Source organism: Clinocottus analis, unplaced genomic scaffold (assembly GCF_023055335.1).
Source record: "Clinocottus analis isolate CAN_PGR_092001 unplaced genomic scaffold, fCliAna1.0.p SCAF_7, whole genome shotgun sequence".
In the NCBI taxonomy this organism is placed as follows: domain Eukaryota; kingdom Metazoa; phylum Chordata; class Actinopteri; order Perciformes; family Cottidae; genus Clinocottus; species Clinocottus analis.
This window is the reverse complement of record NW_027176229.1, coordinates 12814368-12828617: the sequence shown is the minus strand read 5'-3', so window position 1 is coordinate 12828617 and position 14250 is coordinate 12814368. Positions and strand designations below refer to the sequence as shown.

Here is a 14250-nt window from a genome sequence, read left to right as displayed (position 1 = left end):
TATCTTCTTGCCAATACGTCCTTGCGTTCCCACCTCCATCATTACAGCAACATGTTTTATTTTCAGCAGTGCTGTTCTCAGTGACTCACATCCCAGAGCCATGTGCTGCTCAGTTAGGCCTCAGATCCCTTAAACATGGACCGAGCGGTCATGAGAAACACTCTTGTGATGCACCAGAGATTGCAAGGGGACTGTAACATGTCTAATCAACTTGTGAGGTTTACCTGTTTACTTATTTTGATTTTATTTGCAAAACAATTTATTAACAAACTGGAAACAAACCTGGGTTTTATGTACATTTCCCACCCAAATATCTGTAAATACTAAAAAATATCTTTGTTGATTTGTCATTCTCCCACAGGTAAATGGGATCTTCCGGCCTTCATCGCGAGATTTGATCTGGGAGAGCCTGTGTCCACTCTGCAGTTCCTCACCCAAAACTACAAAGACTAAAGGATGCTCAGATGACTCAATTAAGAATCTGTTGGTACAATTACATAAAATACGGTGTTTACCCACTTTCCCTGAATTAAACAGCATAATTTCTTCAAAGGTTGCAACAGGTCTTCTCTATCTTATCGGTGAGTTCGAAAGAGATTTCCTCTTCGTGTTACAGCAACTGTTGGGTTTTGATGTTGCCCTGTATCTCCGTCCCGTGGTCTAGAGTAAAGGATTTGGGGGATAGCGTTTGACCTCACTGGGGATTTCTTATTACTTTCCAAACACTGTCAGCATTAGAAGGAAGACGGCCTGATATCACAACTCGTTGTGGAAAGAGTTTATTCTAAATCAGGCACGGAAACACGTCAGGGCCAAAAAAAGGAAGTGGGAGGTGAAACCGAGACCGCAACACAGCCGGATGCTGCAGTGGAACTTGAACCAAAATACTCTACAGTGACAGGACAGGGGGGAGGGGCTGCAGGGCTTGTGGTGTGTCGGGTGCAGGGAACTTGATGTTTGTGTCATTGTTTATCATATTTCCATTGACCACTCACCCCGATTGGAAACATTGAGGTGCTTTTTGGTCCTTGATTGATTTTCAAAGTGAAAGCTGCTCTAACACATATTGAAGTGTCCTTGAATGTAACTTTGGGACAATGAACCCGTTTTGAACTTTGTCTAGTTGCATAAGAGGCCTACCTGGCAGGTCTGTAGGGGATGGTGTAGATAAACTTTTCAACCCATTCATGAGGAGATACGTAGATACTTTTCAGACTTCACGAGTCTTTGTAGAGGGTGGGTCAGAGAACCCCCCATGAGGAATATTGGTTTATAACCAGCAACTCTCCTCTGGGAGGGGTTTGTATCAATACCCCAGATGTCTGGAAAAGGCTGGATTTACATGAGGGACTTTGATGTTCTGATGATCAATCTTTAGTTGGTGGTTTCATTGACCCTAATTTGGTGTCTCATCAGTGGGCTAGGCAGGAGTAGGTAATGGAGGTTTTTGTTCCTTTGGTGGTTAAGCCAGCCTTGGTAAACCCTGATGTGCCCTCCCAATGAACTCTGGGAGATCATTGATCAAATTGTCCTGCATCCGCTTTGTTTGCTTCCCCGACTTAGCAGTCAAAGCAGCCACGTCCACAAGCAGAACAACCAAAACAATGCGCATGGGCCCACAGTTAGTCAGACAGTCCATTGCTTTTGAAATTTTTTTAAGTATCCGTCAGTTGGAATATCGCTCTTGACCTTGATTTACTCATCTTATTTGACTTATGAAATCACATTTTTAACAATTGGCAAGTGTAGTATAATTCCACACTCATTGTGAGGCATGCCAAGTGGGAGAGCATTCTTCCAAAAACCACCTACTTGAATCCATCAGTACACCATTGAAATGCCAAGATTTGTACTTCCAAATACACTGTGCATTTTTTTCTCCTTTATATCCCAGCGATATCCTGCCAAAACAGCTGGGTTTTGCCACTCAGTTTTCTTGAATGTGTTTATTTTTACTCCAAATGTCAGGAGAGTTGATATATTCTGATTAAGAAAAACTGACAGCTGTAGTTCAACGGTGCACAGTGTATTGGCTTTTCTGAAGAAAAAAAAAAGCTGTTCACATCCCCTGATAATATGAGAAAGGTGTTTAATATGTTCTTAATTTATTCAAACTTATATTAATTAAATGGAATTTGTATAATGAATTCAATTGCCTAACCGGCACTATATGATCTAAAATGCATGGTGACTTTCAGTCTCCATTCTTCATTTCTCGCTGCTGCTGAAGAAGTGTAGAATATTTATTTCACTGGAGACTTCCTCCTGTTAATCACTTGCTGTGGGCAGTGGCAAAATGGATTTGAGTGTGACATCTGCCCAATGCATGTCAACCATGTGCTCTGCTGACAACTTTGCTCATGTGTTCATTGGCAAAAATGGAATATCAAATTAATATGTATATTTTTTTGTCGTATACAATCATCTGGAAATAAGAATAGTGTTTTTGGTACCAAACAATAAGCCGTTTATTATAGAGCGGGTCCTCTTCACAGAGTCCACCACGTTTCTGCAGTAGCTCAGAACGGACAAACCAAACTCTTGCTCAATTTAAGGCCAAATGCGTTTTTGCCATCGTAGTTTAATTTGGTTACAATATTTACCCTCACTGCGAGATGTCTTAAAATGCACCTTTTAAACGCTTGTCTCCGCCAACATTTACGACAACAAGAAACGCAACATTTTAAAGTGCAGCTTTTTCCCAAGTATCTGCGTTGGCCTTGTGTCAAAGCCGATTCCTTAGCAAAAAGATGCACTTAGTCCTTTTAGCGGTGAAAAATAAAACCCTGCACATAACCAGATAGAAAGCAATATTGTGTAAAAGCCTAATGATGTTCAATTTGAACTATAGAGAAATACCAGACTTCATAGGAACCGGAGCAACCCTTTACCGACGATGTGATGAGGAAATGCAACAGAAAGTGTCAGCACATTTTCTTTATCTGCTCCTCAGAAATATATAACCATTATACTTTTTTAGTCAAGCATGTTGACATATGAAAAGAATGTTACTTTAACTGTCTGACTTTAACTTCATTTAGATCAGAGACTTCATTTTATTTTATTTATTTTGCTGGTCATCTGAAATCAAAACATAAGTAGGTGATCTGAAGTCTTTTGGGGATTATTAACCTCATTACCATTGCTGGCTGATTTAACCTTGTTAGTAAACCTAATATATTTATCAAGTCATGCTGTCAATATTACAGTAAACTCGATCAAACCAATAAAGGAAGGAAAAGGAAAGGAATGAACAGCAGTTGTAGTCTTCTCCATGAAGCCTGGAAAAAGCTAAACTAATTTGACTACATATCCACAGTGCAAGGTCAATTTTCCACTGGGCTTCAAAATGATGTGCTGCCTTCCATGAAGTCACTGTATGCAAAGGAGCCCGGACGCTGCAGTCAAAGAGATCTAACCCTGAAAGCAGTTGACAAACACGGCTGGCCTGCCCCACATGACCCAGCTCACAGTGGAGGAAATACGCCTGCAACAGGTAGATGCTCCAGCAGGGCGGGCTAACTTCCAAAGGACATAGCCACACTCACTCTTTCCCGAAGACACACAAAGTACAGTGAGTCCTCAAACTGACCTGAGGGGATTCTTTCATTTGTTTGCTTTCATAAACACGCCAGTGGACGCAGCCTTTTCCGTCGTTCTTCCACTGCGTTGATCAACCTGCGCAACTTCATGGGCTGGACAAAATAACAGGAACAACAGACAATATAACTGAATATTAAGCAATAACCCATCTATAAATATGACCTTTGGACAGCTTATAATAGTATTCATGTGTAAACAGTGTGATTACTGAGGCCATAGGTCCTGGCATTGTTCTGCATTACATTCTACGGTTATTGAGTCCAAACCAAGTATATCTAATACATTTCTGGGTTTGTTTAAACAGTGGTATACAAATAAGGACTGACTTAACATGTTGATATATTTCCTCTTCAGAGATGTGTGTTTTATTGTTAAAGACAATTACGAAGGTAACTCACTATTTAACATCCTAATTTTCATTGTTTAAGTGAAGAACTCAAACACAAGACAAATTGCTATTTTCATTGATGGTGCCTTTGACCTGAAAAGGTAAAACAGAGGTCTGCGTGAGTAAGTATGTGGCAAAGGATTAAGTCAATATAAAAAGTCTATCTTTGGACGAACACATTAGTGTTAAAGTTTTAATGAAGTCCACCAGGATCATTGTTGTTAATGTGTTGATTCAAGGCATAAGGCGGTGAACAATACATCCTGAGAGGAGCCTGTGCTGCCCCCTGGTACAACTGCTACTCATAAAACACACACACACACAGATGGAGGACTTGCCGGTGGTAATGAGACACACAACATCAGTGGCTGCTCTGTTTGTGTAAGCCCCCTAAACACAGAGCATGATTCAGACGAATTCTCCCACACACTCTGTTTACACTTCTGGTTCATTGAGGTACTATTAATTTCTCAGGTCTGAATATTCTGGCACTGACATTTCATTCAATATTCTCTCTGAATTTTGCAAAGGCCTGTGTGTTTTATATTGTTGAAACTTCAGCAAAACAAAAAAGCAAATCCTCACACCATTCTTAATAAGAGGTGTAACTGTAAGTAATGACTGTGATGTGATAGTATGAAGTGAATGACCCCAAAAGCTTCAGGTAATTCTTAGCTTATTCTGTAACCAACCAAATTACAAAGGGAATAGTTGTGAAACATCTTAAAGCAATCACTTTATGTATTTTTTTGTTGTCATATTGGTGTAAAGTGAGCCATGACGCTTTGTCCAGTGACATCTCTTTGTACGTTTGTGGCTTCCGATCACTTTTCCACTTCGACTTCACCCGGAACTCACATGTCCAAATACAGACATGAAGGGGCGGGGCCGGACACTGCCTTTTTTGGAGTTTCCACTTAAGCGGTCACTTGGGCTCCAAGTCAAAGCAAGTCTGTGTATTTACAATGCGCCTGCAATATTTACAAGCGATTAACTCCGTCAATTACTGTCTTTGTAAGTGTTGCTGCATGAAAAAGGGGCCATAACTAGTGTTCAGCAATACAGGACGGGACAACGTGTTTGCACGTTCGCCAGGAGCAAAATGAAAGCACGTGGACTTATTTAGACAAAAAGTTATCTAAAATAAAAGTCATCAAAGAAACACAGACCAGAATTTCGTCAGTATTTGTAGAATATGAATAAACAACACTTAGGCTTAACTCGTGACATAAAGTTGTCTGATTTACGAGTGGCAGCCACAACATACTCTATTTCTCACTCACGCACACACAGCTGCGTAAGAAGCTCCCAGTGTGCCTGATGGTCCACAATATACATATTGCTGAAAATAATAAAGAGAACACGCTGTTAAATCACTAATGTTTTCCAAGAGGACTGGGACAGAGGAGAACTGCCTGCTCATCCCGAAGAAGAACGCAGCTGGGGGTGCCATGTAGATTTTGTAAACTTTGTAACTATCTATCTATCGGAGCCTTGTGCCTCCACTGTAGTTTCCACCGACTGACGCGCGGAGAGCCTGGGCGCTTGGCGCTCTGTCCATATATGGTCATCTACGTCACGCAAATGTTCCATCCCCCTATTTAATACAAGCAGACTGGAGTCCCCTATCCAGCTCCAATAGAGCAAGTAGAGCTGCTCTTGTGCAACCAACACCACAACCTCCTCCATTGATTCACAGACTTCAAATTCCCCCACAAGCAGCCCATCAGCTACCACAGTGATCAGATTAATAACAGCAGTAGCCTGTGATCACACAGGAGGAGACAACCGGCGCTGCTCGTCCTCCGCGGGATACTTGGATAGCTACAGCAACAGGATCCATCCCTGCTCTTCTCCTCTTTTTTTACGCCTGGTCCACACCTGTGTTTTCCACTTTGAGAACACATGCTGTTTTTGTGTAACTACTTGGATACCTGCGCGTTGTACTTTTTATAAATGTCGGACTGAATATAACTGCTATGACAGGGAAACTAGCGGAGAAGCTCCCCCTTACGATGAGCAGTTTAATGAACACGATCCCTGACAGTCTCTACCCAGAAGAAGACATCCCGACGTCAATGAATATCTTCACCAGTACGGAATCTATTAACCACTATTCACAGATGAACACAGGTAAGATTTGATGTGTGTGTGTGTGTTTTGATTAAAGTGGGACAAACTGCGTTGTGCGCGAAAGGCAACAGTTGTCTTGTGTTCGGAGCACCTGTTTGCGCTCTGGCTGGAGCGCACAAAGCCACACTGTCGTACAGAATACTTTTTTTACGGGGTCAGGTGTGGGCTAACACTCGCCTCTATGAATCACATGCATATTTAAAATGAGGACTTTCAGTTTGGCAATGTGATTCATTTTGTGTATTTGGTATTGTCTTCCTTGTCCGTGGCCGACATGTCAAACGCGACGTGAAACTGTACTCATATAAGAAAACTTTGTTTAAACCATCAGTTAATTAAGATATGATATCTAAACAAATCCGCCGTATTTTGTAATGATTTATATTCCACAGAGCTCACGCGTGTTTGAGGATATGTCTCGTAAACGGTTGAGGTAGAAGGAAAAAAAAGGCAGTTTTACGCAAAGTCCACTTAAAACGCAATCGGCTCCTGATTGAAACTGAGCTCTGTGGTTGGGAGAAAATGTGTCCAATTAATGTGGTCAAACTGCAAATGTCAGACATGTATTAATATAATAAACACGCAAAGACGGTTCAACTAGACAATGACTTTCATTCACAAATCTATAAACATACCACGCATTGGAATTTAGTAGTCGTGTGTGGCTGCTTTTCCCTATGTGACACATGCTGAGACGAACAATTGTATACTCACTAAATTGCGAGGCCGGAGATATTGATCGATGTACTGCTTAGTCCAGATTAACGTATATTTCTGATTAATTCAGACGCCTACATAAAGATGACTGCCCAGTGTTGGCAATACATCAACCACTAATTGTAAGACTCACCTTCTGAGGTGATGGGTCAATGCTGCTGCACGAAAATATACTAAATATTTACCTGGCGTGGCGATGGGGTCCACATGCAATTTACATTTTCCCTGTCAAACCTTGTACATTTATCAAGTTTTTTTATGTTCAAGTATTTGGTTCACAAATTAAAACTATATCTCAGTTTTAATTTTACCTAATATTCCCCTTATTTATACAAGAAGTGTGCGTTATTTTATTATCCTAACGACAGGTCTTAATTATTTTTTTTAAATACATGAATGAAATGTAAGCAACATATGTGACAAAAGACATTTCTCTGTAAACACGGCAACAAAATATATTTTATGTGACCTCTGAGAGAAGATATTTAAACAAATGAAATTAAGCAGCACAGGAAAAAAAAGCTGTTGTAGTACATGTGTGCGTTGCTGTTTTAATTATCTGAGCTAGATTAAATTGACATTATGAACATTTTTATAAATTACATTTTTGCATATATGCTATTTTCAGGCAAATACCAATAATACATTTAAAGTGTTATGTTGTTGTTTAACAGGTGAAGCAGGTGTGTGCTTTGCTCAGCAACACATGAAAACAGTGATGACTTTATGTCTTTCAGTTTAATATCCCACATTTACTTCCAGAAAACTATAGATGTAAAATGCATTAACATTCAAATAATTTCGGTGTCATACTTCCCCAATAAAAAAGGACATTGTTCCTCTGTACCTTGTGTGTCACAATGCTATTGTTCAATATACATAATTTAGCTTTTGTTGTTTCATTATGATTTGCCTTTAGCCAAATTCCAGCAAGCTGTAATTACTGGGATTGAATATTCAAGCAGCTCTGGTATGATTTCCTGTTAAATGAAAAGAGAGGTCTATTTTAACTTCTGTTTAAAAAATAATTATGTTCAAATATCTCACATTAAGCTCCGGGAGCACGATCGGCACTTAAATGTGTCCCCATTAACCACATCTGCATGGGAGGTTTTTTTTATGGCATCTTTGGAATAAGTTAAATGTGTGTGTTTAGTGTGAAGTGTACGATTCTGTACAGTTAAAAATATCAAGGAAATGTGTGACACTGTTGTTAAGCTCACTAAAGCAGAGATTAGATTGGAAACACTTAGAAATTTTACCCCCGTTATGTGCAGATGTTCTGTTGCAAATATGTTTTGAATCCCTGAGCGTGATAGATGTGGCGCCTGCCTTATAATCCTCTCTGCTGTAAAGAAATCAGATCTTCCCATTCAGTTTGGCTGTCCTCCTGAGGGACACAATGACTGGATCAAAGGGGGTGTTTAGGTCTTGATTTATGAGAGCTTGTGGGATCTGAGAGAGAGAGAGACACCACTGTCTCACATGCAGCAGTCACTCACTTAACTTGCAGGTCTGACACTGCTCACATTTCTTCATGAACTGTAGTGGACTTCTTTCATTTTTGATCTTTTTTGGCACACTATTACAGAGATATGCGGAAAAGCTGAATTTCGGACAAACCGAGGACTGCCACTTCAAGTTCATATAGCTTGACAAAGTGAATTTTCCAGACTTTTTTTCCACAACTTGTGCCACATTGTCACTTTTGCAAGCTTTTCTTCCCAACTGATTGCATTTCATAATTGTGTTTGTTCAACCAAGAGGATGATATGCTCATAATATTTGTTTTTTATTTGCGTTTATAGATAATATAATGGATCTGGGCATGGGAAGCGAGAAAACGTCCGCAGAGATTCAGTATGGGTCCAGCTTCCAGCCCAACCGCAGCGGGCAGACTGTCACTTATCTGGGGAAGTTTGCCTTCGACACTCCTCCGTCAGGTGGCATTGGGGGCTCCGGCTGGTGCTCTGATAACAATATCATCAGTCTCGTCAGCGCGGGGATCCTGGGCGTTTCTCCCTCCCCCGGCACGGTAACAACACAGACATCATCCGGTGCCAGCATGGGAGGACAGACAGCCGACATGGAGCAGGTATACGGTCCGCCACTGCCTGCCTATTCCACGTGCAGTGACCTGTACCAGGACCAGGTCTCCTTCCACCACAGCCCTGCCACCAGCACGGCTCTAGCCTACCCTGGCAATGACTATCACTCCACATCCAAAGCCTCCATGGATGGCAGCCTTTTCTCCATGATCCCTGACTACAACCTGTTCCACCATCAAGGGGAGGTTGGAGTGATGGAGCACAAGCCCTTCCAGACCATGGACCCCATCAGGGTCAACCCTCCACCCATCACACCTCTGGAGACCATCAGAGCATTCAAAGACAAACAGCAGATTCACCCAGGTTTCTTAGGCGGGCAGCAGCACCCTCCTCAGCACCACCCTCCGCCACAGACTCTCACCCTCAAACCCATCCGACCACGGAAGTACCCCAACCGTCCCAGCAAAACCCCCGTCCACGAACGGCCCCACGCCTGTCCGGCGGAGAACTGTGACAGACGCTTTTCACGCTCAGACGAGCTCACACGTCACCTTCGCATCCACACAGGTCACAAACCCTTCCAGTGCAGAATATGCATGCGCTCCTTTAGTCGGAGTGACCACCTGACCACACACATCCGCACACACACAGGCGAGAAACCCTTCTCCTGTGAGTTCTGTGGACGCAAGTTTGCCAGAAGTGACGAGCGAAAGAGACACGCAAAGGTTCACCTGAAACAGAAGGACAAGAAGCCAACTGATAAGAGCAGTGGGGCAGCTGGGAGCCACAGCTCGCCACCCAGCTCCTGTGGGGGGCCAACAGTGGGAACGTCATGACCGTCACTACGTGCACTTGGACTGGACCCTCTCCATGCCTCATAAAGAGACTAAGGAAGAAGGGATCACGTCCACTATGAGATAAATAGGTGACTCTTTTCTTCTCTTATACATCCCCTGCTCTTTTCAGTTCCTTCTATTTACAGATGGATGCCTTTAGTTTAAGTAAGAGGGGAAAGGCTGCTACGCCCTCCTCCTTCAAGTAACTAAGAGCCTCAGCTACTGCAACACAGTGCCAGCACAAAGAAGGGCGCCTTGGCATATTCTGTCTACCAGGTCACCCGATAGGTTTTTTTGGGTGGATACACTTTTGTAAATTTTACTGAGAATTAATTTCTAAATTGGAAGGAAGCCAGAATCCAACATAGGAGTCAAAAACAGACACAATTGCGATGGAGTTTAGTTAAAGAGTAGGTTGTCTGGGATGTATGCATTCATTTTATTAGGCTATTAAAAAGTGCAATTGGTTATATTTGTGTACTGTCATGGATACCTTATTAGTGGCACTTGGCTGTCTTTTTGTTGTTTTTGTTGAGGTGTCGTGCTTTTTTTATTTTCTATTTGAATGTTGTTTTCTCAAACGAATGTGCCAAATGTATTGTGGTGATACAGCCAACCTTTTTCTTATTGTGCCTGACATTTGCCAAACAGCAGTGATATCAGCTTAGCACACATGTTGAGTTAAAGGAAAGATCAGATTCAAACAGCGCATCTCAGATATAGATTAATTTGGCCTAGATGATGGAATGGGTCACACAAAGCAAACCAATGTCTTGTCCTGTTAACTGTACTTATAAAACAAACATGCCTGCAGCAATCAATGCCTTTGCCAATGCATATTTATTTGTAGTCACTGAGAGACACTGTGTATTTTTGTTGCCTTTTTATATGGTGGCTTAATGTGGTGTTACCGGATATAATTTCAGATTTTTTTGAAAAGCTCACCAATACTGTTCCTTTTTCATTTTTATTGAGTTCTGCAATTATATGCAATATATTCATGACATATGCCACCAACCCAGAAAATACAATTAACTAAGAGCACAGTTACACATACTGAACAACTTACAGTAAACACATTACACTGGGTTGCAAACCAGCAGTATATGAAAGCAAAGATGAATGAAGGATACAGAGTGTAAAAAGACTAAACTATTTGGTTACAATTACCAAACAATGAGCAGCATATGTTGAGAGAAAATTGAAATGTCCAAATTTATGTTTACATCTTTTCTAATACAGAGTGACTGAGACTGAGTTGTTAACTAAGGACGTGTTGTTTTTGTACATTATACAAACATGTATGCAGGTAGCTACAGTAGAAGTTACACTTTTGTACTCACATGTCAAATGCACCATAATTCAGTATTAAATTGTGCATATATGTGCATGCCTTCATGCACACTATGTAAATACAAATGTCTGCATAAACAAGAACTTTCAATTGACTGGATGCTTGTGCGGAATGTGTCTTAAAGCTTTTAGTAATGTAGTTATAATACAGAATATTTTGTTGTCATAGGTCACTGCAAACATTTTTGGAGCACTGTAATTGTGCCAACTATGGTATATTATCTTCCATAAAAGAAAAAAAAGAACAATAGCATTTCCACCCATTTTAGAGTGGTAACTGGTTTAAGGAAGCACTAATGTGTTCTCTGAATAAACAGCGAGATTTCTTACATTTTGTTTATCTCCATTATAGTCGCAATTAGTTACTTCAATTAAGACATCTTCCTCATTGCAGAGGTAACACAGTTTTTTTCTCGGATAGACAGGAGACAGGAGAAATCATTGCTGCCAATATTTTTCACATTTCTTAGTGAGCTTTGTCCTGATAGAAGGAAATTATTTTTATTTCTTTCAATGAAATATTGTGTGTAGGCTCATCTACCCATCAGCTTCAATGGGAACTTAAACGTATCATAACAATGACCACATTGATTAAACCTATGTTCCCATTTATTTTATAAATATATTTGTTTTAACAAATCTCTGTGAAGCAAGACGTTTTCTCTCTCTCGCAAACTGCATAAGAAGACATTTTAGGTGTAATAGCCTTGTCTAAGTGTGAAAATGGTTTCTGATTTCAACACTCAAATATAAGATACATTTCTCTTTCTACTTTGACCGACAGTATTTCTGGTAATTGGCTGTGCTCTCTGAATATTAAAGAGTGTATGCTGTATGCGAAGCAGAGAATTTATATGAACATTGTTATCAGTGTACACACTGTACATATTGTGTCAGTAAACACAGCAATCAGACTTAAAGAGAATATCGACTGACAAATGCAAAGGTCAAAAGAAAGATTCAGAAAAGCAGTGCCACGGAGAACACAGTGCAGACAGAAACAAGCTTCCAGGGACACGCTTTGCCTTTCCTGTAACAACCAGTTTTCACTGCTGAGCTTCCTGGCAAGTGTCCACTTATTTTCCAATTAATTTGGCCTCAGAGATTCTTTTCTCAACTCATCCATGTGGTTAAATGAACAGACCTTCTTGCACTTGTTCCGATAGTTTAAAAATCCACGCACACCCTGTAACATCAAACTGTAAATCAATAGTTTTATGTCATTAAAAAAAAAAATTCTATTGCATGGAGTGTCAACAACAATTGAAACTTTTCTGAGTTTGAAAGGCATATGACTACACAACTGAACAAACTTGAAATGTAACTTCTTACACATAACATCACACAGCATTCCTCAAGCCTGATCCCAGATGATGAGCTTGATTATAACCAATATTCAAAGATTATATTTCAGCTTCCCAGGTTAAATATTGCAATGAGTAATGGGCTTGAATGTAAACATCAAGTAGCAAACAGCCTTATTGAATCAGCACAACATAATATATATATAGTATATGATGTTATAAGAAATACAAAATGTTTATCTAGAATAATTTGATGTTTGACACAGTCCAATATAGTCTCAGAATTATTTTTAATTTATTTGACCAAAAGTGATGCTCTTATGTGCTCTGGATTTGACACTTTGCTGGTTAGAATGGACAATTTTAATTATGATATATAGAAAGTGGCTTCCTCTGAGAGAAACTGTGTTTATGTTTGCTTTGTGCTGAGGAATGATGCAGAGTCAGGCAGAGAATACACCAAACTATTTCAATGTCTAAATGAAGCCATGCAATTAGAACTTTGCAAACTCAATATTTCATCACTCATGTCTTCTTCACTTTTTCACTTTTGTTTCTTGACACTTTTGTAATGGGCAGATACATTTTGTAAAATGTATATGATCCCCTGCATCCCCCTCCTTCAATATAGTTTGGTGGTTGAACAACAATACAGGCTGCACCATGTTCTGCTGAACAATAATCCTTCTGTCTAATGTGTGAATGTTATAGATATATGTCAATGACTTGTTATACAAACTCAGAAACAACCCCCTCTTATAAATGCTTCTCCAAGAATAATTTATTTTATGTTTTTTTTAAAAATGTTTTATTGTCCAAAAGTGGGCGGCTAAACGCTCTGAAATTGGAATTTGCCTCATCCTCTTCTCCGCTCCACATTGGATCTGAGCCAACATCAGCAGCCATCTTTGTGCCAAACTGGGTTGCAGGGTTGGCTGATCAAAAACAATATGAGATGAGAACTCCACAGGAGAAACAAATCATACATGTGACCTCAGTCTGCTTGCAGTTGAAGGCAGCCCTGTGCTAATGTTTGTGTTAAACTGTTTGATTTCGTCTCCGTGAAGTTGGCCGTGGGCTGGGCAATAGGCTTTGGCTCTTTTGTGACAATTAATAATTACAAGATTTTTTTTAAACCCTCATGTTTGAAGAGATTTCAATAATGTGTAGATATTATAGGCTACTCATGTCATCTTATGGACTACAGGGTGGCTTCAGGGATTTTGTGGTCTTCAACGGTGACACTATGGTGTTCAGATGGAGTCGGTACTCACTGTTTTCTGTTGTGTTGTGTTTTCTTTTCATTACAGTATATCCTCATGTTTGCATGTGCACGGAAATGCTACTCTCAGATGCTGTGGGTGGTGCTCATTTCTTTATTATGCATGAAAATAAGTCACATTGGGGGAAATGGGATAAACCCAACAACAATTCAAGATAGACAATTGAAAACACACACTGGGATAACTGTTCCGTTTTTATTTTTATGTTTTATTTTTTAAGAAAACAAGGGGTCTTGTTTAAAATGTTGTGGATGTCTTTAGCCTATTTCATGTTTTTATTACCTTATAATAAGGTAATTTTATGATGAGCTGAATATTGAAATTAATTTTACTATATCCTTGTGATGGGGAGATGTGCTCCCCTGTTTACTTGGCACTTCAGTTTGTTGTAATGCAATTGTTTTGTTATTTCTATGTAAGTACTTGAATAAAGAAAAATATCACTTGCCTTCAGTTTACTTGGATCTCTACGCGCAGACGAACACACGCACGCCGACGCGTATACACGCACACACACACTCACACTCACACACACACACACACACACACACACACACACACACACACACACACACACACACACAC

General features: G+C 40.2%; 2 protein-coding genes across 2 annotated transcripts in view; both read left to right on the top strand.

Annotated features, from left to right (window-relative positions):
• Positions 1-570, top strand: part of LOC137779137 (phosphatidylethanolamine-binding protein 4) — a 47165-nt gene extending 46595 nt beyond the window's left edge. The window contains exon 7 of the mRNA XM_068566660.1: positions 362-570. Coding sequence (XP_068422761.1) covers positions 362-453 — 92 coding nt within the window. The 3' untranslated portion in view covers positions 454-570. The remainder of the gene's footprint in view (positions 1-361) is intronic.
• Positions 571-5660: 5090 nt separating this feature from the next.
• Positions 5661-14079, top strand: egr3 (early growth response 3). Its single transcript, XM_068566862.1, has 2 exons — positions 5661-6124; positions 8650-14079. The coding sequence occupies exons 1-2, from the start codon at positions 5971-5973 to the stop codon at positions 9723-9725; spliced, it is 1230 nt and encodes a 409-aa protein (XP_068422963.1). The 5' UTR covers positions 5661-5970; the 3' UTR covers positions 9726-14079.
• The last annotated feature ends 171 nt before the right edge of the window (positions 14080-14250 follow it).

What these genes read in the sequence shown, in the direction of transcription:
- egr3 (XM_068566862.1), top strand. Translation starts at nt 5,971, where the DNA reads ATGACAGGGAAACTAGCGGAGAAGCTCCCCCTTACGATGAGCAGTTTA. An exon ending in CTATTCACAGATGAACACAG is followed by an intron (nt 6,125 to 8,649) that starts GTAAGATTTGAT and finishes TTGCGTTTATAG; the next exon opens with ATAATATAATGGATCTGGGC.